Source organism: Ranitomeya imitator, chromosome 4 (genome assembly GCF_032444005.1).
Source record: "Ranitomeya imitator isolate aRanImi1 chromosome 4, aRanImi1.pri, whole genome shotgun sequence".
NCBI lineage: Eukaryota > Metazoa > Chordata > Amphibia > Anura > Dendrobatidae > Ranitomeya > Ranitomeya imitator.
Genome location: NC_091285.1, coordinates 451,540,446 through 451,564,478, shown reverse-complemented (window position 1 = coordinate 451,564,478; position 24,033 = coordinate 451,540,446). Strand labels below are relative to the sequence as shown.

General features: G+C 43.2%; 1 protein-coding gene across 3 annotated transcripts in view; it reads right to left on the bottom strand.

Annotated features, from left to right (window-relative positions):
* Positions 1 to 24,033, bottom strand: part of SCAMP5 (secretory carrier membrane protein 5) — a 75,820-nt gene that overhangs the window by 14,661 nt on the left and 37,126 nt on the right. For all 3 annotated transcript variants that reach the window (XM_069765753.1, XM_069765755.1, XM_069765754.1), the window contains 4 exons: positions 17,541 to 17,600; positions 14,596 to 14,724; positions 6,040 to 6,196; positions 1,477 to 1,578 (listed from right to left, as the gene is read on the bottom strand). In XM_069765753.1, coding sequence (XP_069621854.1) covers positions 1,477 to 1,578; positions 6,040 to 6,196; positions 14,596 to 14,724; positions 17,541 to 17,547 — 395 coding nt within the window. In that variant the 5' untranslated portion in view covers positions 17,548 to 17,600. The remainder of the gene's footprint in view (positions 1 to 1,476; positions 1,579 to 6,039; positions 6,197 to 14,595; positions 14,725 to 17,540; positions 17,601 to 24,033) is intronic.

The window sequence follows — 24,033 nt, the reverse complement described above, 5'->3', positions numbered from 1 at the left end:
AAAAAGTGAAAACTCATGCAAAAAGACATGCAAACGCAGCTTTTTTTAACGTCATGCATAAGCTGATGCGGATAAAAAAACGCAGCGTTAGCATGCAGTTTTGCATGCGTTTGTGGACAAGACGCTGCGGACTCAACCGCAAATGTGAAACTAGCCTTAGTGAGTCATTTCACATTACTGCTGCTACATAAAACTAATTATGAAAGTTCTAGGCAGATAATGGGGCAGTGGTCACACATGATCGCTAATGCTTCAGTCACTAAGGGAACTTTAGAATTCCCATTCTTGGGACTGCTGTGTGTTCTAGCAGCGAGATCACCAATGTTCATACATTTATCACTAAATCTGTGGATAGCAGATAAAGGTTTATGGGACATTCTATTTCACAACAATGTAGCAGTTACATTGAAGCATTAAGGTTCTGGAAAGTAGTCATCCATCACTGTGCAGTGGAGCAGACCACTAGTGATGAGTGAGCATGCTCGGATAAGGTGTTATCTGAGCATGCTCGAGTACTATGCTCGGCAGCCGCAACACATGCAGGGATTACCTGTTAGGCAATCCCTGCATGTGTTGCGGCTGTCGAAGAGCTGCAAGACATGCTGCTGCGGCGACTCGAGCACAGTACTCGAGCACGCTCACTCATCACTACAGACCACACATACTGACAAGTAAGCACTAGCATGCCTACGACATATTTCTCTCAGCAGAGTCACCGGAAATTGGCTTATCATCCTCATCACTAAACATTAATACAATTACAGTTATAATGTCCAGGGATATGGGAGGCAGAGGGATATTTCTACCAGAGCTTCTTTAAAGGGAACCTGTCACCCCCAAAATTGAAGGTGAGCTAAGCCTACCAGCATCAGGGGCTTATCTGCAGCATTCTGTAATGCTGTAGATAAGCCCCCGATGTATCCTGAAAGATGAGAATAAGAGGTTAGATTATACTCACCCAGGGGCTGTCCGGGACCTCCCATCTTCATAGGATGACATGCTCGTCTTCATGCTGCGGCTCCGGCACAGGCGTACTTTGTCTGCCTTGTTGAGGGTAGAGCAAAGTACTGTAGTGCGCAGGCGCCGGGCCCTCTCTGACCTTTCCCGGCGCCTGCGCACTGCAGTACTTTGCTCTGCTCTCAACAAGGCAGACAAAGTACCCCTGCGCCGGAGCATGAAGACAAGAAGCGGGACCGCCCCTGGGTGAGAATAATCTAACCTCTTTTTCTCATCTTTCATGATACAATGGGGGCTTATCTACAGCAATACAGAATGCTGTAGATAAGCCCTTGATGCCGGTGCGCTTAGCTCATCTTCGATTTTAGGGGTGATAGGTTCCCTTTAATACAGTAGTCAGACTGTTTGCTGTGTATGTTTTCTATGATTAGATTAAGATTGTGCAACCAACCTCGGATCCGCTAAAATAACACCATGCTTTTCTAAGATCCGAATATAAAAATGTATCTAAGGACTCACCAGACTCCCCAACCAGGAATACCAACAGCTTGTATTATGCTGATGACCAGCTGAGCCATAAAGGTGAAGAAGAACGCCATGAAGTTAAAGGAGCTGTCTGTCCTGTACAAAGAGTAATGTAAAAGTGTAAATGATTATATAGACTACATTTGCCTGTGAAAAATATTTAGGCAGGTGCTGAGAAAACAAAATACTACAAAGTAAGAATGCTTTCAAAAATAGTAGTGTTAAAAGTTTATTCTTATCAATTATTAAAATGGCAAGTGAATGAACAAGAGAAATCTAAACCCAATCAATATTTGGTGTAACCACACTTTGCCTTAAGGCACCACTCCGGCGTGTTTTTTTTTTCTTCCAGTGCTGCCTTCATTTTTAAAATGTCACTATTAAAAGCGATGTTTTAATACCTTTGCCCATAGCCGCAGATGCTGGGTTTTCTTCCCTTGTTACACCTATACAGCTGTGGAAAGAACTAGGTAGGACAGTTGTTCCAACATCTTTGAGAACTAACCACAGATCTTCTGAGGAAGTCGGCAAATCCCTATCCTCTCTTGATCTAATCCCAGACAGACTCGATGATGAGATTGAGGCTCTATGGGGCCAGATCCTCATTTCCAGGACTTCTTTTTCTTCTTTATGCTAAAGATAGTTCTTAAAGGTAACCTGTCAGCAGGTTTTCAGACCCTAAACGAACATCTACGTAAAGCATCTGGAAAGTTGATTATATCTATACCTTTGTATTATAAGTCAGTTTCTCCGTTTTCTTGAAATCAAACAGTAAATGTTTATGCAAATTAGCGCACGTGTGCAGGGGTTGCTGCCCCACCCTAGATCTCTCACAGGCGCTGTCATTTCTGGGGCGCTTACACACAATAAGGTCCTGATCTAATTGAGAGATCAGATTATCGATCTGTGACTAGCCCGTCTCCAGGAGTGACAGCTCCAGCGTGAGATCGCAGTCAAGGGAGCAGGTCACAGAGAAGGGTGAGCTGTCAGAAGGCTGGTGGCAGGTGTAGAAAGAGGGAGTTAAGCTGGAGAACTACAAGTGTAATTGAAGCCCACTGCAATTGTGAGCTCAGTTGCATAAATATTCACAGACCGATTTCTAGAAAACAGACTTGTAATACAAAGGTATATGCATCATCAACATTTCAGATCCTTTACATAGATGATGTTATTTAGGGTCCAAACACCTGCATATGCCTCCCTGATAATATTACATCATGGATAGGCATCGGCCTTTTTGACCACAATTCTTCCATGAAGACCACATCTGGCCAGACTCCTCTGAAATGGTGATTGGTATAGCTGGATCTCACTAGTTGTTGGCAAGTCTGAACTGGTGGCACTGCTGGACATCTTCGATTTCGAAGGGAGACAACCATGATGTGTATTTCATCTTCTGCACTAAGTTACTTGGCCGACCACTACGTCTATAGTCCTCAACATTGCCCATTTCCTGATCCTTATTAAAAAGTAGAAGCGCAGTCTTGAAACTCCAGTTTGCTGTGAAATCTTAGCCTGGGAGAGATCTTGATGATGGCATATAGCTTACCTTGTGTTTTGTTGATGTGCTCAGTCTTGCCATGGTGTTTAGCCCTAGACAAAACATTCTTCTACAAACATAGTAGCAGAGTTTGGCTGGTCCTCTTCGAGTTTTAAACCTCCTACACAGCTATTACGGTCTCCGTTAATTATGGTGTTTCACCCTACTTATGAAAATGATGACCATTATCACCTATTTTATGTAACTGGTTATTCATACACCTGTCTACAATCCTACAAAATCCCTCGACTTTGTGTAATCAAAGGGGGGTTACTAGAGATGGGCAAATTTAATTGAGAAGAACAAATTTAATTGAGAAGAACTGAATTCTTCTGAAGTCTGGTCTGTATTATCCAAAATACAAATTTTTTTTGGTAACTCGCTCCACCCAAATTCAGGCACAAAGCAAATTTTTTTTTTTTTTTGGTAAAATCTTTGTGACTGGCAAATTAAAATTCTGGCAGGCCCCCTTATCTCTGGTGGTTACACTAAATATTAAATTAACTTAGACTTCTATTTTGTTCCTTCACTTTGCATTTTGTCATTATATATACACCCACTCTCCACTAGACAAAAGAAAAAAATATTTTTCATTTATTTATTTTTAAAACATTCATGTCACAGCATGTTAAGAGTTGTTTGCCTTTTAAATTATTTTTTTGTTACTTAAGTGCAGGCATATTTTGCCCTAACTATTTTTACAATTGCTATTTATTAGAAATTCTGCATTGTTTGGCTTATAGGAATTATATTTCCCTGCATTTTCAACTTTGATGCCATCTGTGATAATAAATCAGCTGATGGCAGCTCAGAAAAAGAGGACAGAGATATAAAATATTCACTGACAAATCTAATCTACACTGCTCAAAAAATAAAGGGAACACTTAAACAACAGAATATAACTCCAAGTAAATCAAACTTCTGTGAAATCAAACTGTCCACTTGGGAAGAAACACTGAATCAGTTTCACAAGCTGTTGTGCAAATGGAATACACAACAGATGGAAATTATTGGCAATCATCAAGACACCCTCAAAGGAGTGGTTCTGCAGGTGGGGGACCACAGACCACATCTCAGTACCAATGCTTTCTGGCTGATGTTTTGGTCACTTTTGAATGTTAGTTGTGCTTTCACACTCGTGGTAGCATGAGACGGACTCTACAACCCACACAAGTGGCTCAGGTAGTGCAGCTCATCAGGGATGGCACATCAATGAGGGCTGTGGCAAGAAGGATTGCTGTATCTGTCAGTGTAGTGTCCAGAGGATGGAGGTGCTACCAGGAGACAGGCCAGTACACCAGGAGATGTGGAGGGGGCTGTAGGAGGGCAACAACCAAGCAGCAGGACCGCTACCTCAGCCTTTGTGCATGGAGGAACAGGAGGAGCACTGCCAGAGCCCTGCAAAATGACCTCCAGCAGGCCATAAATGTGCATGTGTCTGCACAAACGGTTAGAAACTGACTCCATGAGGATGATCTGAGTGCCCGACGTCCACAGATGGGGATTGTGCTCACAGCCCAACACCGTGCAGGACGCTTGGCATTTGCCACAGAACACCAAGATTGGCAAATTCGCCATTGGTGCCATGTGCTCTTCACAGATGAAAGCAGGTTCACACTGAGCACATGTGACAGACGTGACAGAGTCTGGAGACTCCGTGGAGAGCAATCAGCTGCCTGCAACATCCTTCAGCATGACAGGTTTGGCAGTGGGAGGGTAATGGTGTGGGGTGGCATTTCGTTGGAGGGCCGCACAGCCCTCCATGTGCTCGCCAGAGGTAGCCTGACTGCCATTAGGTACCGAGATGAGATCCTCAGAGCCCTTGCGAGACCATATGCTGGTGCGGTTGGCCCTGGGTTCCTCCTAATGCAGGACAATGCCAGACCCCATGTGGCTGGAGTGTCAGCAGTTCCTGCAAGATGAAGGCATTGAAGCTATGAATTGGCCCGCCCATTCCCCAGACCTGAATCCTATTGAACACATCTGGGACATCATGTCTCGCACCATCCACCAACGTCACGTTGCACCACAGACTGTCCAGGAGTTGGCGGATGCTTTAGTCCAGGTCTGGGAGGAGATCCCTCAGGAGACCATCCGCCGCCTCATCAGGAGCATGCCCAGGCGTAGGGAGATCACACAGGCACGTGGAGGTCACACACACTACTGAGCATCATTTCCTTGTCTTGAGGCATTTCCACTGAAGTTGGATCAGCCCGTAACTTCATTTTCCACTTTGATATTGAGCAGCATTCCAATTCCAGACCTCCATTGGATATTAGTTGTGATTTACGCTGATAATTTTTAGGTTTTATTGTTCTCAACACATTCCACTATGTAATGAATAAAGATTTACAACTGGAATATTTCATTCAGTGATATCTAGGATGTGGGATTTTAGTGTTCCCTTTACTTTTTTGAGCAGTGTATATATAAAACTTACTCCCAAATATAATATAGAATGTAAAGGTTGTCCAGGCTTGGGGTACAAGTCTGTAGTCACTCTGTGCGTATGGTCAGGATTATCTGATGCTGTGATGTCATGTCATGTGACCGCAAGCATGTAATTTGCATACTTTCGGTCGCATTCCGACTAGAAGTGTCTGGTCTCACGCAATACACTTGTATTGAGGCCGTGCAAGTCTAGTCAGCACTTGACCACATGTATGCAATTTGGTGGTTAAGCCCTGCCTGGGCACCAGAGAGTACTGACAGCGTACGTATTGGGTGATGTGGGGATTCACAAGTTTGCAGTCACACAGAGTGACTGCAGAGTTGTACCCAAATCCTGGATAACCCCTTTAAAAAGAGGCTGTCCGAGTAAAGGACAAGCCCTTTAACTGAATGAATAGATATTAGCAGACTTACACAGGTACACAAGTAACAGTACTCCACTTATTTCGGTGTCTATATATAAAGAAAGATTAGCTACATGAAGGGCACATCCAGTGTGCATGAATGAACAAAGGTGATATGAATTCTAACACTTTAAAGATTTACATAGGCAGATAGATACTTACTTGAAAGCTTTGTAAATAGGTCTGAACCAGCACACATAGGAGCAGGGAGTGAAAAGGATGAGCCATAGAAACGCCAGGCCGAAATTCATAGCTGCACCTCCTCCAATCATCCACGCCAAGCAGCCAATCAGATTCACCGCCAGTGTAATACTGTTCACTGCATACACACATGGGGTCACCCGGAGGCACACGTGCAGTAAGGAGAAGAGAGCCAAAGATCAGAGTGAGCTTGAAGAAAGCCAGGGTAAAGGAGTTGGGATCCACATAGCTTCCCCAATTACCTTCCAATGCATAAACTAATCATTTTAAAGAGAATCTGACAGGACGATCCACCACCCAAACAGGTTACATGGTCATGTTGATCCATGAAAAATAACGTCACCAGTACATTTACGCAATCTGTTGCTCCTTGACTGTAGAAAAAAATAAAATAAAATGCGCCATTTTAATGAATATGCAAATTAGGCTTAAATGGGGTTCTCCATCAAAAGCAAGTCATCACCACTCCAGAATACATGTGAGAACTTACTGATCGCCCATGGTCTGACTGCTGGGACCTGCAACAATCAGAATGGGAAACTTACCTAGGAGCGCCATTTCATTAATTCTATGAGGCTGCCAAATAATGTGGCACAGGGAGAATAGATGGAGAAGTGCATGAGCATGTACATTACCACTCATTTCTAAGAGATAAAAGTGCTCCGTTCTGCTGACCGATGCAGGTCCTAATGGTCGGGTCCCCACGATCAATATCACCACTTATCCTATGGATAGGTGATAAAGGGGTTGTCCGGTTAAAACAAGTTAAGTGCTTAGGGAGTGTTCAAGCACTAGCCTAGCCGTTGTTTCCGTGGCTACATTCCCTGCCCAGCCCCACCCTCCTCTGCTTCACCGACAGCGCACTTGCTGTGTAGACAAGTGGAGGCCAGGGAAGCTGTCAGTCAAATAGAAGGTGGTGCTGGGCAGGAATAAGGCCAGCAAGGCAGAGGATCAGTAAGTGCTTTGACGCTTATGGAGCTCTTAAAGAAGTTGTCCACTACTTGAACAACTTCCTCTCATATCCTTTGCTTGGCCCCCATAAAATAATAAAGCTTATTCTCACCTCCCGTGATGGCGCCATTCTTGCGGTGTCGGCACTTGCTCTCCTCGAGGCTCCGGGCTATTGCGGTGACGCGGGATGCCCAATCTGTCGAATTTAACATGAAGAGGAAGTCCAAAATCAGCTGCAACCCGGACTTCCTCTTCATGTTCAATATGTCTGAAGGCGGAGACAGTGACGCCAGCACAGGAGGCGAGTATAGGCTTTATTATTTTATGGGGGGCCAAACATTTTGATCAAGAAGGGTTTGTCCTAGTAGTGGACAACCCCTTTAAGCCTCATTAGCATGTGAATAATAACAATAGTTATAAAAATAGCGATTTTTCAGCCAGTAACACATTGCTTAAGCAAAGGCTTGGAAGACAAAATCTACCAATAATTCAGCGAGCAACAGGATCATATGAACAGCTTGGGGGGGTGGACTGTTATATCAGATTCCCTTTCAGCTCCGTTAATGGTATCAGAAATTAGAATGTAAATTTTGTGCTGAAAATGTTCATCTACATATTATACAGTACATGCATGTGAGAGTAAGATCACACAATGGAGTCCAGCATACAGGAGGTTAATGTGTATATACACAACCCCACATATTACACTATCCCGTCACAGACCATAGTACACATGCTGTGACTGGCCCCCAGATTAGGATTAGTAAAAGTGTGCAATCAAACTAAGTCTATCAGCAGGATCCTGCACAATAAACACGACACTACCAACGTTACATACAACACAAAGGTAACTAACTACCCCGGGTGTGAGGATTAGCGCAGGTTTGCTTTCCTAGCAATGTACACGGAAAATGTAAAAGCAGACCTGCTTTCTCCCACCAGGGTCCACCACATTAGTACACACCACGGAAAGGACTGGGACAAACGTCCATTTTTCTCTCCCACCAACAAAAAAAAAGTCATTAATTGAGAGGCAGAGCTGATCGGCATGATGGGAAAAAAGTTACAGTTGTAATAATAGAAACTTCTCACTGGTTACATAGCATACCCAGGATCACTTAGGCTATGTGCACACGCTTTTTTTGCGCGTGTTTTTGGCGGTTTTCGGCTTTAAAAAAAATTACATTAGGCAACCCATAATTTTTAATGCATTCCGCAATTTTTGTTCCCATTTTGCGTTTTGTTTTCTGCGAAAAAAAAAAAAATGCAGCAGGTTCATTAATTTTGCACATTTTTCACGGCTTTCCAGCTATTTAATGCATTGGGAAGCTCCGGAAAACAAAAACGCAAAAAATCCACACAAAAAAACGCGAGTAAAACGCATGCGGCTTTCCTGCAGAATAAGTCTGGTTTTGTTCAGGAAATTTCTGCAAAGAATCCTGATATGTGCACATAGCCTTATGGTCAGCTTTAGATAATGTTGATGTTGTGGCTGAACGGCTCCTCCCAACAGCCAACTGGCATGTTCGATATACAGAATACAACTAGATAAATAACACTGTTCAACAACAAAATTGTAAATTTAAAAAAGAAAAAAAAAAAGTAGCCAAGAAAGTAGCCAAATAGTCAAGATTTGATGCTGCTAAAAACAAAAATGACGAGAAATAAAACAGAGCTAATTCTCAATTTATTTTAGAAGGGTAGATCGTAGAGAATCATAATGCAGTGATGGATGCATAATGGAAGTGAATACATTTTTTCATATTAGGTTGGCAATATCCAGGAAGAGAATCTCTTCAGCCTGGTAAAAAAAAAAACAAAAAAAAACATACAAAATTAACTAACTGGTTGATTTTAAGAAAATTTTACTCTCTTCACTAGACATGAAACTAGGACTAATGAAAAACTTTGTAAAAAGCCACAAGAAAGGGATGGTTTCAAGTACCAGATTTGACTTCAAAATGTCCTCAATTGAGTCATGTAAAATGGAGACAGGGAATCTTTTGTTGGCCCACAAATGAGAGAGATTGACAAGGACATTCAGTTCATGACGCACAGAATGGTGACAAAGGCAGTGTGGAATCAGTTTAACCCCTACACCACCTTGCCATTCTCAGTTTTGTTTTTTTTGCTCCCCTTCTTCCCAGAGCCATAACTTTTTTATTTTGTGGTCAATATACCCATATGAGAGTTTGATTTTTTTATGGGACGAGGTGTACTTTTGAACATCACCATTGGTTTTCCCATAGAGTGTACTGAAAAACCATGAAAGAAAAGAAACTACAAGTGGGGTGAAATTGCAAAACAAAAAAAAGGGCAATTCCACAATTGTTTTTTGGGCTCTTCTATGAACATTGTTCACCAAATGCTAAAACGGACCTGGAAATAGGATTCCCCAGGTTAGTACGAGTGTGCAGAGCCCAAAATTGTACAAGTTCTTTTTTATTTCAGTGGTGAAAAAAAAAATCTGACATTTGTAAGAAAACTTAATTTTCCCCTGAGCTGATGTTTTTATTGATACCATTTTGAAACAGATACGATGTTTTGATCTGGTCAGGGCTTATTCGGCGAGCTATAGCGCTTACCAAATAAGCTGCAGAGGGAGCCCGGCTTCCTGGATCGCTCCGGCTGATCAGTGTTCGGCTCCGCAGCTACATGTGTCGCGGCTGTGACAGTCACAGCACATGCATCGAGAGCCTGTGTGTTGGGATCTCCATGCATGTGTTGTCACGGTCACAGCCGCGACACATGCAGCTGCGGAGCTGATCAGCCGGCGCGCTCCATGTATCCGGGTTCCCTCTGCAGCTTATTCAATAAGTGCTATAGCTTGCTGAATAAGCAGGGACCCGATCAAATTCGCTCATCTCTAATCACCTTTTATTGCAACGTTGAGGTTAAAAATAAACGCAATTCTGGAGTTTCAATTTTATTCTTGTTACAGATTAGTTTCCTTTATATTTTGATAGATCGGACATTTCTGAAAGCAGCGATACCAAATGTGTATCTTAACTTTTTTTTTTTTTTTAATTGTTTTATTTTTTATGGGGCATAAAGGGGGAAATTTAAAGTTATTTTTTTTTTGTTTTTTTTACTGCCTTCAATGGTCCCCTTAGGAGACTAAACTGCGACCGTTCGTTCGCCTGTGCTACACATAGTAGAGCTGCTGCACTATGTGTAACAGAAATCTCAATATCCTATGAACGCCAGCCGTGAGCAGATTCCCGACTCATGACAACCCATCGGCGCCCTGCAATCACGTGAGGGTGGATCTGCCTGGTCAAGGCACATGACAGCTGATCTGATCAGCAGTAATGTGTGGAAAAAGATGGTTATAGGATGTTTCGCCCCCAGAAGATCGCCCCCGGGTTCATCCTGTACGTGACGCCAAGTGGAGTCGCCCGCCAGGGCAGTGGGTTACTCTGTACCGGGTCCGGTACTTGAAGGGGATGTCACGGTGGCTGCGACCCAATCCGTGGCCCCGGGCACCCAAGTAAAGGAAAAGGTCTTTAAAGGGAGTTTAAGAATAAAGTTTGTTTGTGACGCCACCTGTGTTATTCGGTCAGTAGGGACCGACGCTGGTTAAAGGGGTCCTCTGGCGTGATGGTATGGTAGCTGGATGGTATAACTTCCCACAGGTGAAGTAAATGTATCCGGGGGTGAAACATCCAAATCCCGGAGAAAGATACTGGCTCAGCATCTGAGCTCACATCAAAAGGCAGGGACAGGACCTTGACCGTACCTATACGTCCTATGTCATAAAGGGGTGAAGAGTGTTTGTTCAGGATTTTTGGGAAACAAGCGTTACAAAGAGCTGGTGGATGACATGCTCATGTGCTACTTCAAGCTTGGGTTACATAAGTCTCTGAAGATTCACTTTTTCCATTTCCACCTCGACTTCTTCCCATCATCAGTGATGAACACGGTGATAGATTCCATCAGGACATTGCTGCCATTGAGAAAAGGTATGAAGGGAAATGGAGGGCAGCAATGTTAGAGACTACTGCTGCTGGACAATCAAAAGAGAAGCTCCAGATCTACACAACAAACGGCAGGCCAAGAGGAAGCACCCAATTTGAAATAGCAATAAATGGAGTTACCGTACTTGTATTTTGGCCCATGTAATGATAGTTTGCCATAAAAATTCCGAATAAACGTGTGGAAGCTTTTTGCCAATTTCACCTTGTAACCATAATGTGTGTATTTCGCCAATTTCATTGCCCCACATCTCCCATTTTAAAAACTAGAGTTAATGATTTAGCGATATGGTAATATGTTCCCTTATGATCATAGAAATACAAGTAAGCTCCTTTGAATGCATTTATAAAGACTTAACAAAAATTTGTTGAACAGTGTAATTTACCAATAAAACACCAACATGCTAGCACGTTTACTTTGTATTAGGAATCTTAAGTGATTAAACACAATATAACAAATTTTAGCCACAATAAAGGAAAACTAGGTATGTTCTATATTACATAAATACAAAAGCCTAAAAAGTTAAAGAACCTGTCAGCAGACAATGACTGTTCAAACTAAGTCCTTCTGTTGGTGCGTCACTGCGGGGCCCATCATTTATATACACTTTCCCACCTGCTTGTTTTCCCTCCATCTACATCCCCCTTTTCTTTGATTGACAACTCTGAAGTCATAGAATGTTAGAGTTGGAAGGGACCTCCACGGTCATCGTGTCCAACCCCTTGCTCAATGCATGATTCAGTAAACCATCTCAGACAGATGTCTGTCCAGCCTCTGTTTAAAAACTTCCATTGAATGAGAACTCACCACCTATCGTGACAACCTGTTCCACGCATTGATCACCGTCAAAAGGTTTTTCTAATATCTAATCTGTATCTTCTCCTTTTCAGTTTCATTCCATTGCTTCTCGTGTTTCCATGTCCAAATAAGAATAAGGATGATCCCTCTACACTGACATCCCTTCAGATATTTGCAGACAGCTATTAAATCTCCTCGTTGCCTTCTTTTTTGCAAGCTAAACATTGACAGATCCTTTTACCGTTCCTCATAGGACATAGTTTGGAGTCCGCTCACCATCCTGGTAGCTCTATTCTGAACTTGCTCCAGTTTTTTAATGTCTTTTTTAAAATGTGGTGCCCAGAACTGGACACAGTATTCTAGATAAGGCCTGACCCAGGGGGAGTTGAATGGGATAATTACTTCACTTGATCTAGACTTTATGCTTCTCTTAGTACATGCTAGATTAAAAATTAACTTTTAATAAACTCGTTAAAAAATGGTACACCCAAATAATCAAAACACATAAAGGACTCACAGTACGTCACATTTCAAAAGAAGAAATGCCAATATCACAAATAAATCGAACTGCCTCAGACCTCAATATCCAAAGATCCCTATGAATAAATCTATCATGGGAACATAAAGGTCCGATATCAGCTGGCAGTGCGGAAAAATATCAAATTTCACATCACCTGGTCATTTGGCAGATCAGACCACATATGCTCTTTATATATGCATCTATTATTGGCAATGACCGCTCAAAATGGTGTGTGAAAGGAAAAAAAAAGTGAACAGTTTCACCCTATAACGAATTAATGACCGTTTTTATCTGGTGTAAAGACTGGGGAGATGGCACATCATTATCCATACAAATACCCCATCATAGAATATCACCAGTTTTTATATAGTGACCCCCAATGCAAAGTAACGAAAAGGTATACTTCCCTACGCGTTTCGTTTTTCTCTACTCATCAGGGGAAGATTCCTGTAATTCTCCATTGAGATAGGAGGAGCAAGACGGGGTGCTGTGACTTTTGAAATGTGACGTACTGTGAGTCCTTTATGTGTTTTGATTATTTGGGTCTACCATTTTTTAACGAGTTTATTAAAAGTTAATTTTTAATCTAGAATCACACCCTGCTTTTTATACTATATTATTGATTGGTGGTCACAGCTTTTTCAGAGATTCTCTTAGTACATGCCAGAACAGTGTGTGCCTTTTTTGCTGCTGCTGAAGCACCACACTGTTGACTCATGTGCAGTCTGTGATCCATTAGTATACGCAACTCTTTTTCACACGTGGCTTTTGGTTAGTTCTATACCTCCCAATCTGTAGATGTAATCTTCGTTTTCTTTCCCAGATGTAGAATCCTGCATTGCTCCCTGTTAAATATTTTATTAGCAGCTGCCAATCGTTCAAGATTACCTAGATCCTTCTGATTACTTTCTCTATGTTCTCCAGTGCTCGCTATCCCTCCTAGCTTTGCATCATCTGCAAATTTGGTTAGGGTACCTTCAGTTCCCTTACCAAGATCATTTCTAAAAATATTGAACAGAGCCTTGCGGTACCCCACTTAAACCATTCTTCAAAATTGGATGTGCAACCATTTTTTACCACGGAGTATGATCACAGAGCCAGTTATGAATGCATCTAACTGTAGCCGTGTCAATCCCATACTTGGTTATTTTTTTTTTCAATAACTATAGCATAAGATACTTTATCAAATGCTTTGCTGAAGTTGAGATACAACCATATTTACCACATTTCACTGATCCACCCAGTCAGTTATTCCATCATAGAAGGAAATTAGACTAGTCTGGCATGACTTGTTTGCTACAAACACATGCTGGTTCTGGTAAACTACTGTATTCTTATCCAAGTACTTACAGAAATCTTGCTTAATAATTTGTTCAAATATCTTTTCATGGTATAGAAGTAAGGTTCAGTGGCCATAGAAGCAGAGAAGGCTGGAGATATATGGAAACCAAGAAAGTGGGAAGGTGTATATAAACGATTAGCCTGCCATGATGCACCGAGCGCCTGCACTTGGTTTGAACAGTCATTTTGTGCTGACAGTTCCCTTAAAGGAATTTTATGATATTACCCATCTGATCAGTGGGGATCATGTAACATCTGACAAACCAGCAATTACTTATCCCAGCAGTGGCAGTATGTAAATAGTGTACCAAGAATAACAGCACAGCTCCCTATACCTGCTGCTGATCAGCTTCTATTCAAATGCCCTGACTGTTTAAAATAGGAGTAATCAATAGTGAAGAGCGAATATACTCGTTACTCGAGATTTCCAGAGCACGCTCGGGTGTCCTCAGAGTATTTTTAAGTGCTCGGAGATTTTTTTTTTTTCCCCGCAGCTGGATATTCGCTCATCACTAGTAATCAACCTTCAGTACTTCAGTTGTCAAATTACAACTCCCATCATGCCCTGACAGCCTCAGTAAATCTGGGGACTGTCAGGCCACATTAGGATCGGTCGTACTGAAGGTTACTGACCCTTTAGTGTGATCTCCTGACACCCACATGCATGTCTACAATAAAAGGAATGAAGTGAAGAATAAACTTCAGAAACACCATCTACCACAACATTCTTGGCCTAGAAAAGCAGATCCCCAATAAGTAATACGGTTATTTACTAAAAATTACATTGTTTGAAAGGAAATCCTGTACATAATTATCCAACCGGGAACATATCTGCACTGTCATGGATCCCATTTCCTTTGCCAAGTTTAACTGGAAGCGTGAAAAAACTGATTAATAGGTGTGATGACCTTTTGCAAACGTGGCATACTTACGCATCCAGAGATAATAGAGACGCTTTGCCGTGGTACGATGTTGGTCAGGAATATCAGTCTCAAAATCTTGATAGAAGCAGGGCTTTAGAGGTATGAACCGAGGCAGCGGTGGGAAGTTATTCTGTTTATCTGCATGAACATCAGAACAAAGAGGGGGAACAGATAAAAATAGTGATCTGTGTGTGCTCCTGTATACATACGAACAAAGAATTCCATGTCATAGCATAGATGTAGGCATCTGTATTAGTGTTATGTATATATCATATATATACACTATTAGGGATCTTCTCAGTCCAACTGCCAAGTCAGTGGTCTGTGACCGACAGGAGCCCCTCACAAAACACCCCGACCTGCTGGATTCCCTGGTGCCTCTTCTGATTTGTAGGCCCATCACGCTCGTAAGGACTTGCAGTCAAATTTACCCCACATCTCCAATTAGGGCAAAGGGAACCTGTTCTGCCCCCAAACACTATTAACCAGCAAATATAGGATTAACCTGTAGGGCAGTAATAATCATACTGAAAATACAGCTGCCAAGAGAAAATGAGCCAGCAGTTTTAACCATTTTGTGGCTTTAGAAACCTGTAGTGGTTAAAAGAAGCTCAATACTGAACATATTCACAGCAAGTCAGTTTTCCATTGCATTGCATACTACCATTCTTGTTTATCTATAGAGGGGTTTTTGGAGGTTTATGGAGAAAATCCACCTTAAAAAGTTGTGTGTACCGTCAAAATGACATTTTGTGCTGAAATTGAAGAAATCACCTGCTTTATTAGTTGTGCTGAGCCATTTTAAAAAATTGTTGTTTGGTTTAGCAGAAAAGTTTGTACATTGTGCTAAAAGCCCCAAATTTTGACTGTATCTGTGTACATTAACATCTTTGTCTTGCAATACAGACCTTGTATTTTGCACTTTTTAGGGTAGGTCAACATGAGCGATTTTTTTTTTTTTTTTTTTTTTTTTTTTTTAATACGTTCAGGCCCCTTTCACACATCAGTTTTTTTGGCAGTCGCAATCCATCGAATTTTGGAAAAAAAAAAAAAACGAATCCGGCGACTGATGCTGCCTGATCCGTTTTTTCTCATAGACTTGTATTAGCGGCGGATTGCCTCACGTTTCATCAGTCGTTCGCTGGATTCGTCAAAAATTGGTTGCCCGGCAGCCAGAGACAACGGACAAAGACGGATCCGTCGCCATCCATTGTTTGCAAAAATGGAAGCCTATGGTGCCGGATCCGTCAAATGACAGAGTCCGGTGACAGATTCCGTTTTTTTAATGAGCATGCTCCGATCCACTTAGCCAGATCCGCTAGTCGGATCCGTCCAAACAACGAATCAGTCGCATCAGTTTTTCACAATCTGCAACGGATCCGTCGAGCCAACGGATTGTGACTGACGGCAAAAAACTGATGTGTGAAAGGGGCCTCAGTTTCATCCAGAAAACAAGAACGATTTTTTTTCTCAGTTATCTGTGTGCAATTTTTTTTTTTTTTTTTTAAACAGCAGCTATTAATCATTCACAAGATCAGTTTCCAATGCTACAGAATTGCAATGTAACTGTAAAAATTGGATGCTAGAATGTGGCTCCGATTTTGTACTGTAGACTTGAATTATTATTATTATTTATATAGCACCATTAATTCCATGGTGCTGTACATGAGAAAGGGGTTACATACAGAGGTATAGATATCGTTTACAGTAAACAAATTTACAGTCACAGACTGGTACAGAGGGGAAAGGACCCTGTCCTTGCGGACTTACATTCTACGGGATAATGGGGAGGAGACAGAAGGTAGGGGCAAGGCGGCGGCTCTGGCGATGGCGAGGCGGCAGAATTGTTATTGCAGGCTTTCTTGAAGAGATGGGTTTTCAGGTTCTGTTTGAAGGAGCCAAGGTGGTCGATAGTCGGACGTGTTGAGGCATGGAGTTCCAGAGGATGGGGGATATTCGGGAGAAATCTTGGAGGCGGTTATGTGAGGAACGAATAAGTATGGAGTAGAGTAGGAGGGCTTGGGAGGATCGGAGATTACATGAGGGAAGATATTGGGAGATTAGTTCAGAGATATAGGGAGGGGACAGGTTGTGGATGGCTTTGTAGATCAGTGTTATTAGTTTGAACTGGATTCGTTGGGGAATTGGGAGCCAGTGGAGGGATTTGCAGAGGTGAGAAGCAGGGGAGTAGCGAGGAGAGAGGTGGATTAGCCGGGCAGCAGAGTTGAGGACAGACTGGAGTGGTGCAAGAGAGTTAGCGGGGAGGCCACAGAGGAGGGTGTTGCAGTAGTCGAGGCGGGAGATGATGAGGGCATGCACAAGAGTTTTGGTAGGTTGTGGGCTGAGGAAGGGACGAATTCTGGCAATATTTTTGAGTTGGAGGCGACAGGAGGTGGCGAGAGTTTGGACGTGCGGTTTGAGGGACAGGGCAGAGTTAAGGGTTACCCCGAGGCAGCGAATTTCAGGTGCGGAAGAGAGCGTGATGCCGTTTACCATAATAGATAGGTCAGGTAGGGGGGATACGTGAGATGGCGAGTCTCATTCGATTGACGGTGCATGCTGCGATTTTCTTACACAGGTTCGGTTAGTGTGGACAACATGCAGATAGGAAAACCAGTTCTGTGAACGAGCCCTCATATCTGACTGCAGCAAGCAGTGTAATCAGTGTGTTTTACTAGGTGCCATAGAAATTGACATATGTTTGCATTGTAACCAGGTCTCTTATTTTTAGTAAAATTTCAGCATGAATAATGGGTGCCGTCAAAACAATATTACATAGATATTAATATTTAAATAGATATATGACCATTGCAGTAACTATGACAACTAGAATGAAAATATCCATTGATTATACTGAAATACTGGATATACTCCAAGAACAGAAAAATAGTACAACAAAAAGAAGACCCAAGGCCTCCAAATGGTAGTAATGTACAGCCGTATTAGTATCTCACCAGACATGGCGGTGACTGTTGGTCTGTAGCTTGATCCTTTCTTTGTAGGTTACAGAAAGCCTATGGGAACAGAAAAGACAAGGTCAGTAAGCGCACCCTTCCGGAAGAACTGGAATTTGGTTACACTACTATGGTTAGACGAGGATTGGATGTTTGGTAGGTTTCACTACACCGGCATCTTTTGCTCGCTTCCACTGCAGCTATATAAATATGAAATCTTATGAAGCAACTAGATGGTGGCCCGATTCTAACGCATCGGGTATTCTACAATATGCATGTCCACGTAGTATATTGCCCAGCCACGTAGCATATTGCCCAGCCAAGTAGCATATTGCCCAGCCACGTAGTATATTGCCCAGCCACGTAGTATATTGCCCAGCCACGTAGTATATTGCCCAGCCACGTAGTATATTGCACAGCGACGGAGTATACAGCACAGAGCCACGTAGTATAGAGACTTTTAAAAAAAAAAATAAACATATACTCACCTTCCGAAGGCCCATTGAATTCCTGCTATACTCACCATCCGCCGCCTTTCCCGCTCCTCGGGACGCTCCCGGGATCGCTCCATTGGAAGCGTCAGCTTCCGGTCCCAAGGCTGGTATGAGCAGAACCTGTGATGACGTCGCGGTCACATGACCGTGACGTAACGGCAGGTCCTTGTTGCACACCAGCCCTGGGACCGGAAGCTGCCGCTTGCAATGGAGCTGTCACCAGAGCTTCCCGAGGAGCGGGAAAGGCGGCGGAGGGCGAGTATAGCAGGTTTATTGTTTTTTTTATTATTTTTAACATGACATTTTTACTATTGATGCTGCATAGGCAGCATCAATAGTAAATAGTTGGGGACACACAGGGTTAATAGCAGTGGTAACGGAGTGCGTTACACCGCGGGCCATTACCACTGCCACTAACCCTGTGTGAGCGGTGAGTGGAGGGGATTACGGAGCGGGCGCCGGGCAGTGAGTGCAGGGGAGTAGGGGAGGGACTAATCGGACTGTGCCCGTCGCCGATTGGTCGCGGCAGCCATGACAGGCAGCTGCCGAGACCAATCAGCGAATGAATAAACGTGACAGAAGGACAGACAGACGGAAGTGACCCTTAGACAATTAGGCCGGTTTCACACGTCAGTGGCTCCGGTACGTGAGGTGACAGTCTCCTCACGTACCGGAGACACTGACTCACGTAGACACATTAAAATCAATGTGTCTCCGCACATGTCAGCATGTTTTCACGGACCGTGTATCCGTGTGCAAAACATGGAGACATGTCAGTGTTCGTGGGAGCGCACGGATCACACGGACCCATTAAAGTCAATGGGTCCGTGTAAAACACGTACCGCACACGGATGCTGTCCGTGTGCCGTGCAGGAGACAGCGCTACATTAAGCGCTGTCCCCCCAGCGTGATGCTGAAGCCGCCATTCATTTCTTCTCTCCAGCAGCGTTCGCTGGAGAGAAGATATGAAAAATCATTGTTTTTTGGGTTTTTTTGCGGTTGAAATAAAGATCTTTGTCACCACCCCCCTCCCACCCCCCTGTGCGCCCGCCCGCTGTTAATAAAATACTCACCCGGCTCCCTCGAAGCGTCCTCTCCGTGCCGCAGCTTCTCCTGTATGAGCGGTCACGTGGTGCCGCCCATTACAGTGATGAATATGCGGCTCCACCTCCCATATTCATCACTGTAATAAGCGGCACCATGTGACCGCTCATACAGGAGAAGCTGCCAGCGCTGAGAGGAGAGGGGAGACATAGCAGGAGCTAGGTGAGTATTTCTATGCAAGGGGCCGGGCGGTGCACGGGGGATGGGAGGCGGGAGCTCACCAGCAAACTTTATTTTTAACAAAAAATAACAAAAACTTGATCTTTCATCTCTTCTCTCCTGCGGGGGAGAAGAGATGAATGCCGGCTTCAGCACCACGCAGGGGGGACAGCACTTAGTGTAGCGCTGTCTCTCCTGCACGGTCCGTGTGGTCCTCAGGCGGCACACGGATGCCGCACGTGTGCCACACTGATGTGCCACGTGAGCACACGGACACGGAGAATTCTGGTACCGGAATTATATGGACGTGTGGGACAAGCCCTATATAGTAGATAGTGAATTTCTGATTTTATTCTTTTATTCTCCATTAAATCCTCCCCCCCCCCCCCAAAAAAAAAAATGTCCTATTACTGCATGGGATGATCAACTATGATCTGAAAAGGATATATAACAGGCATATACAGAGCAGCACGTGGAAGACTTACCTTTGAAAACTAAAGGGAAAAATACATTCGCACTCACATTGTTGTGACTCTCAGCAACTCGAGGAAGCACAATTTCAGTTTAGCCTTGTAATCAGATGGAAATAAACACCGACTCAGAGGTCCGACTTCCAGAGAAGGAAATGATTCTGCATATGGAGACGTTTAGCAACCATAGGTCACACTAAGGCCTCGATTCATCAAAGGGATTATGCCTGATTTCCAGCAAATCATAAGGCAGAGTTATTGGTGCCTTTTTGGGAGTTTAAGAACAGCATGTCTAATTCATGATGAGTTGTGTGTATCTTATGCCAAAAATGTTACTCCAGTCCCTAAGTGGCACAAGACTTGTGGCGCGTCGCATGGTACTTTTTAGATGCATGCCTCTTTATAAATCAGTTATCTCTGATTTCAGCATGCCCCCTCATCTACACATTGGAAATATGAAGGTACGTTCCCACAATCCGTAAACGTTGCAGATTGGACGCTGCGTACATCCGCAGCGTCCAGATGTTACAGCATAGTGGAATGGGATTTCATGAAATCCCATGCCCACTATGCGTGCACCGACGCTCACCGATCACCCGTGGAGACAGACATGTGGCACATATTTCCAAACCGCAGCATGTCAAGTTATCTTGCGGAGACGCCGCAAGATAAATCTCACCCATACAATGAATTGGACGGGCTGATTCTGCAAGGGTCAATGAACACATGTGGAATCACCTGCGTTCAAAAGCCAGCAGCGCTTTGGACAACGCGAACATGTGCTGCGTTCAAAGTGCTGTCGATTCTGGACCGTCGGAACATACCCTAAAACATTTTGAACTAAAATCAACGTATTGTTACAAATGTAAGTTTTCATTTTCACACAGCCCAATGGTAGACATTGTGGGAAAAAAATGCTCATTACATCCCTAGATGAATTCTGAGGAATGTAGTTTCCAAAATGAGGTCACTTTGGGGGTTTCCTGTTCCTGCCAAACTTTGCTTTAAAATCCAAAAAGAGATTCTTCCCTTCTGAGACATGCTCCACCAAGGTCAACATCTGCGAGGAGTTTGTATTTTCTCTCCATGGTTGCGTTAGATTCCTCCCGGTACATACCGTAGGTTTCCTCCCACACTTTAAAGACATAGTTATAAAGAATCTAGATTTTGAACCCCAATGGAGACAATGGCAATAATGTCTGTAAAACACTGGAATGGCGCAATATAAGGGAGTAAAATAAAACATGAGCCTAAACAGTAGTTCCTGACCACATATTAGATATTAGGTATTGCCACATTTACAAATTGTGAGATCCATTTTCTCCCGTTACCGTGTGAAAATAAGAATTTTGGGAAAAAACAAATTTTAGTTGGGGAAAAAAAAGCTCATCACAGCCCCAGATAAAGATTTCAGAAACTATACCCCTAAAAACAGTCAGTTTTCTTTTTTTTGCTCTCCTGGTAGCTCGGAAAGTGGCACCTGCAAACTATTCCAGCCCAAATTGCACTCCAAAAGCCAGCTTGTGTTTCTTCCTTTCCAAGCCCCGCGGTGTCTCGGAGTCCAAGCAGTAGTTTCTTACCACACACACCCTTGAATGAAGAATTTGGGGATGAACATTTTTGTTGAGAAACTAAGTTTTCATTTTCAAGTCCGGAAAGTCATAACTGGCATTGGTGGAATGGAATTAAGCAAGGTAGAATAGTTCATATGTGGCAAAAGTCTGAAAGTAAGAAAATATATTTACGGTGCTACATCTGCGGTAATATACAGGTGCTTCTCACAAAATTAGAATATCATCAAAAAGTTAATTTATTTCAATTCTTCAATACAAAAAGTGAAACTCTTATTAGACAGATCACTCTGCTTGTAGTGACTATTTCGAGTGTTTATTTCTTTTAATGTTGATGATTATGGCTTACAGCCAATGAAAACCCAAAAGTCATCATCTCAGTAAGGCTACGTTCACACTAGCGTTGCGCGCCGCTGCGTCGGCGACGCAACGCATGACACGCAAAAATGCGTGCAAACGCACGCAAAAACGCTGCGTTTTTCGACGCGTGCGTAGTTTTTTGACGAAAATCGGACGCAAGAAAAATGCAACGTGTTGCATTTTCTTGCGTCCGACGCTAGCGTCAAAAATGACGCACGTGTCGGAAAACGCAACAAGAAAAACGCATGCGTCCCCCATGTTAAACATAGGGGCGCATGACGCGTGCGTCGCCGCTGCGTTTCCCGACGCAGCGTCGGGAAACGCTAATGTGAACGTAGCCTAAATTTAAAAAAAAAAAAAAAAAAAAAAAAAAAACCAACCTGCAAAGGCTTCCTAAGCGTTTAAAGAGGTCCCTTACTCTGTTTCAGTAGGTTCCACAATCATGGGGAAGACGGCTGACCTGACAGATGTCCGCAAGGCAGTCATTCACACACTCCACAAGGAGGGTAAGTAGGCCACAAAAGGTCATTGCTAAAGAAGCTGGCTGTTTACAGAGTGCTGTAACCAAGCATATTAATGGAAAGTTGAGTGGAAGGAAAATAAGTGTGGTAGAAAAAGGTGCAAAAGCAACCGGGATAACCAAAGCCTTGAAAGGATTGCTAAGAAAAGGCCATTCAAACATTTGGAGAATTGGAGTGGACTACAGCTGGAGTCATAGCTTCAAGAGCCACCACACACAGACGTATCCAGGACATTCCTTGTGTCAAGCCACTCATGACCAATAGACAACGCCAGAAGCCGCTTACCTGGGCCAAGGACAAAAAGAACTAGACTGTTGCTCAGTGGTCCAAGGTGTTTTCAGATGAAAGTAAATTTTGCATTTCACTTGGAAATCAAGGTCCCAGAGTCTGGAGGAAGAGTGGAGAGGCACACAATCCAAGCTGCTTGAGGTCTAGTGTGTGAACTTTCCACAATCGGTGACGGCTTTGTGAGCCATGTCATCTGCTGGTGTAGGTCCACTATGTTTTATCAAGACCAAAGTCAGCGCAGCCATTTACCAGGAAATTTTAGAGCATTTCATGCTTCCCTCTGCCAGCAAGCTTTTTGGAGATGCAAATTTAAGTCTCCAACAGGACTTGGCACCTGTCCACACTGCCAGAAGTATCAATACCTGGTTTAAAAACAACAGTATCACTGTGCTTGATTGGCCAGCAAACGGGACCCGTTGAAGCGCTTGATCAGCGTGAAACGGCCGTCGTCGTTCCCTGCTCACCTCCCGTTCACCTGCACTCCCTCGGACCGTGAAATAGATCACTCTGTTTGTAATGATTTTAATATACGAGTTTCACTTTTTGTATTGAAGAACTGAAATACGGTAAATTAACTTTTTGTTGATATTCTAATTTTGTGAGAAGCACCTGTATTATACGAAGTGCTATACGCAAACCATGTGCATATTAAACACTACTACAAAAAAAAGAGTAATGAGTACTTTTTTTTTTATTAAGTGCTGAGAGACAGTTAGTGTTTCCTATGGTTGCTACATCTTTCTGTATGCACAATCATTTCCTTCTCTGGAAATGATCCACCTAGACAGTGTGCTAGGCTGTGTGCACACGTCAGGATTTCTGGCAGAAATTTTCCTGACAAAAACCCGGACATTTCTGCCAGAAATCCGATGCGTTTTTTTTCGCGGTTTTGATGCATTTTTTGCGCGTTTTTGATGCATTTTTTCTTGCGTTTTTTCCAAATGCATAGAATAGCGGGAAAAATGCGAAAAAAAACGCAAAATTAATGAACATGCTGCTTTTTTTACCGCAATGCGCTTTTTTCACGGAAAAAAACGCATCATGTGCACAAAAATTGCTGAATGCATTCTAAATGATAGAATGCATAATGTATGCGTTTTTAATGAGTTTTTATCGCGCTTTTATCGCGAAAAAAACGCGAAAAAACCTGAACATGTGCACATACCCTTAGGGTGTTTTCACATTGCGATTAAGCACCCGTTCATTGCCCAGTGGGGCCTACGTCTGAACCCCCAGCAAAACGAAGTTTGGACGTATCCGCCATTGGGGCCATAAACTGTAATGGTGCCGGCAGAACAAACGGGTACCATTTCTAGGAGTGTACGCCTACTGCTCCACTGGAACAAGCCCCCACACTCCTGAAAAGTGTAAAAGCTGACTGTAAGACACACCTTTTTGTTAAAAAAAATAATTTTCCTGCTTACCTCTCCACAATTTGGGGTGCGTCTTATAATCCGCAAACTACAATGCCTTCATAAGTCACATGCTTATTGAAAGGAAGTCCACCTGTGTGCAATCTAAGTGTC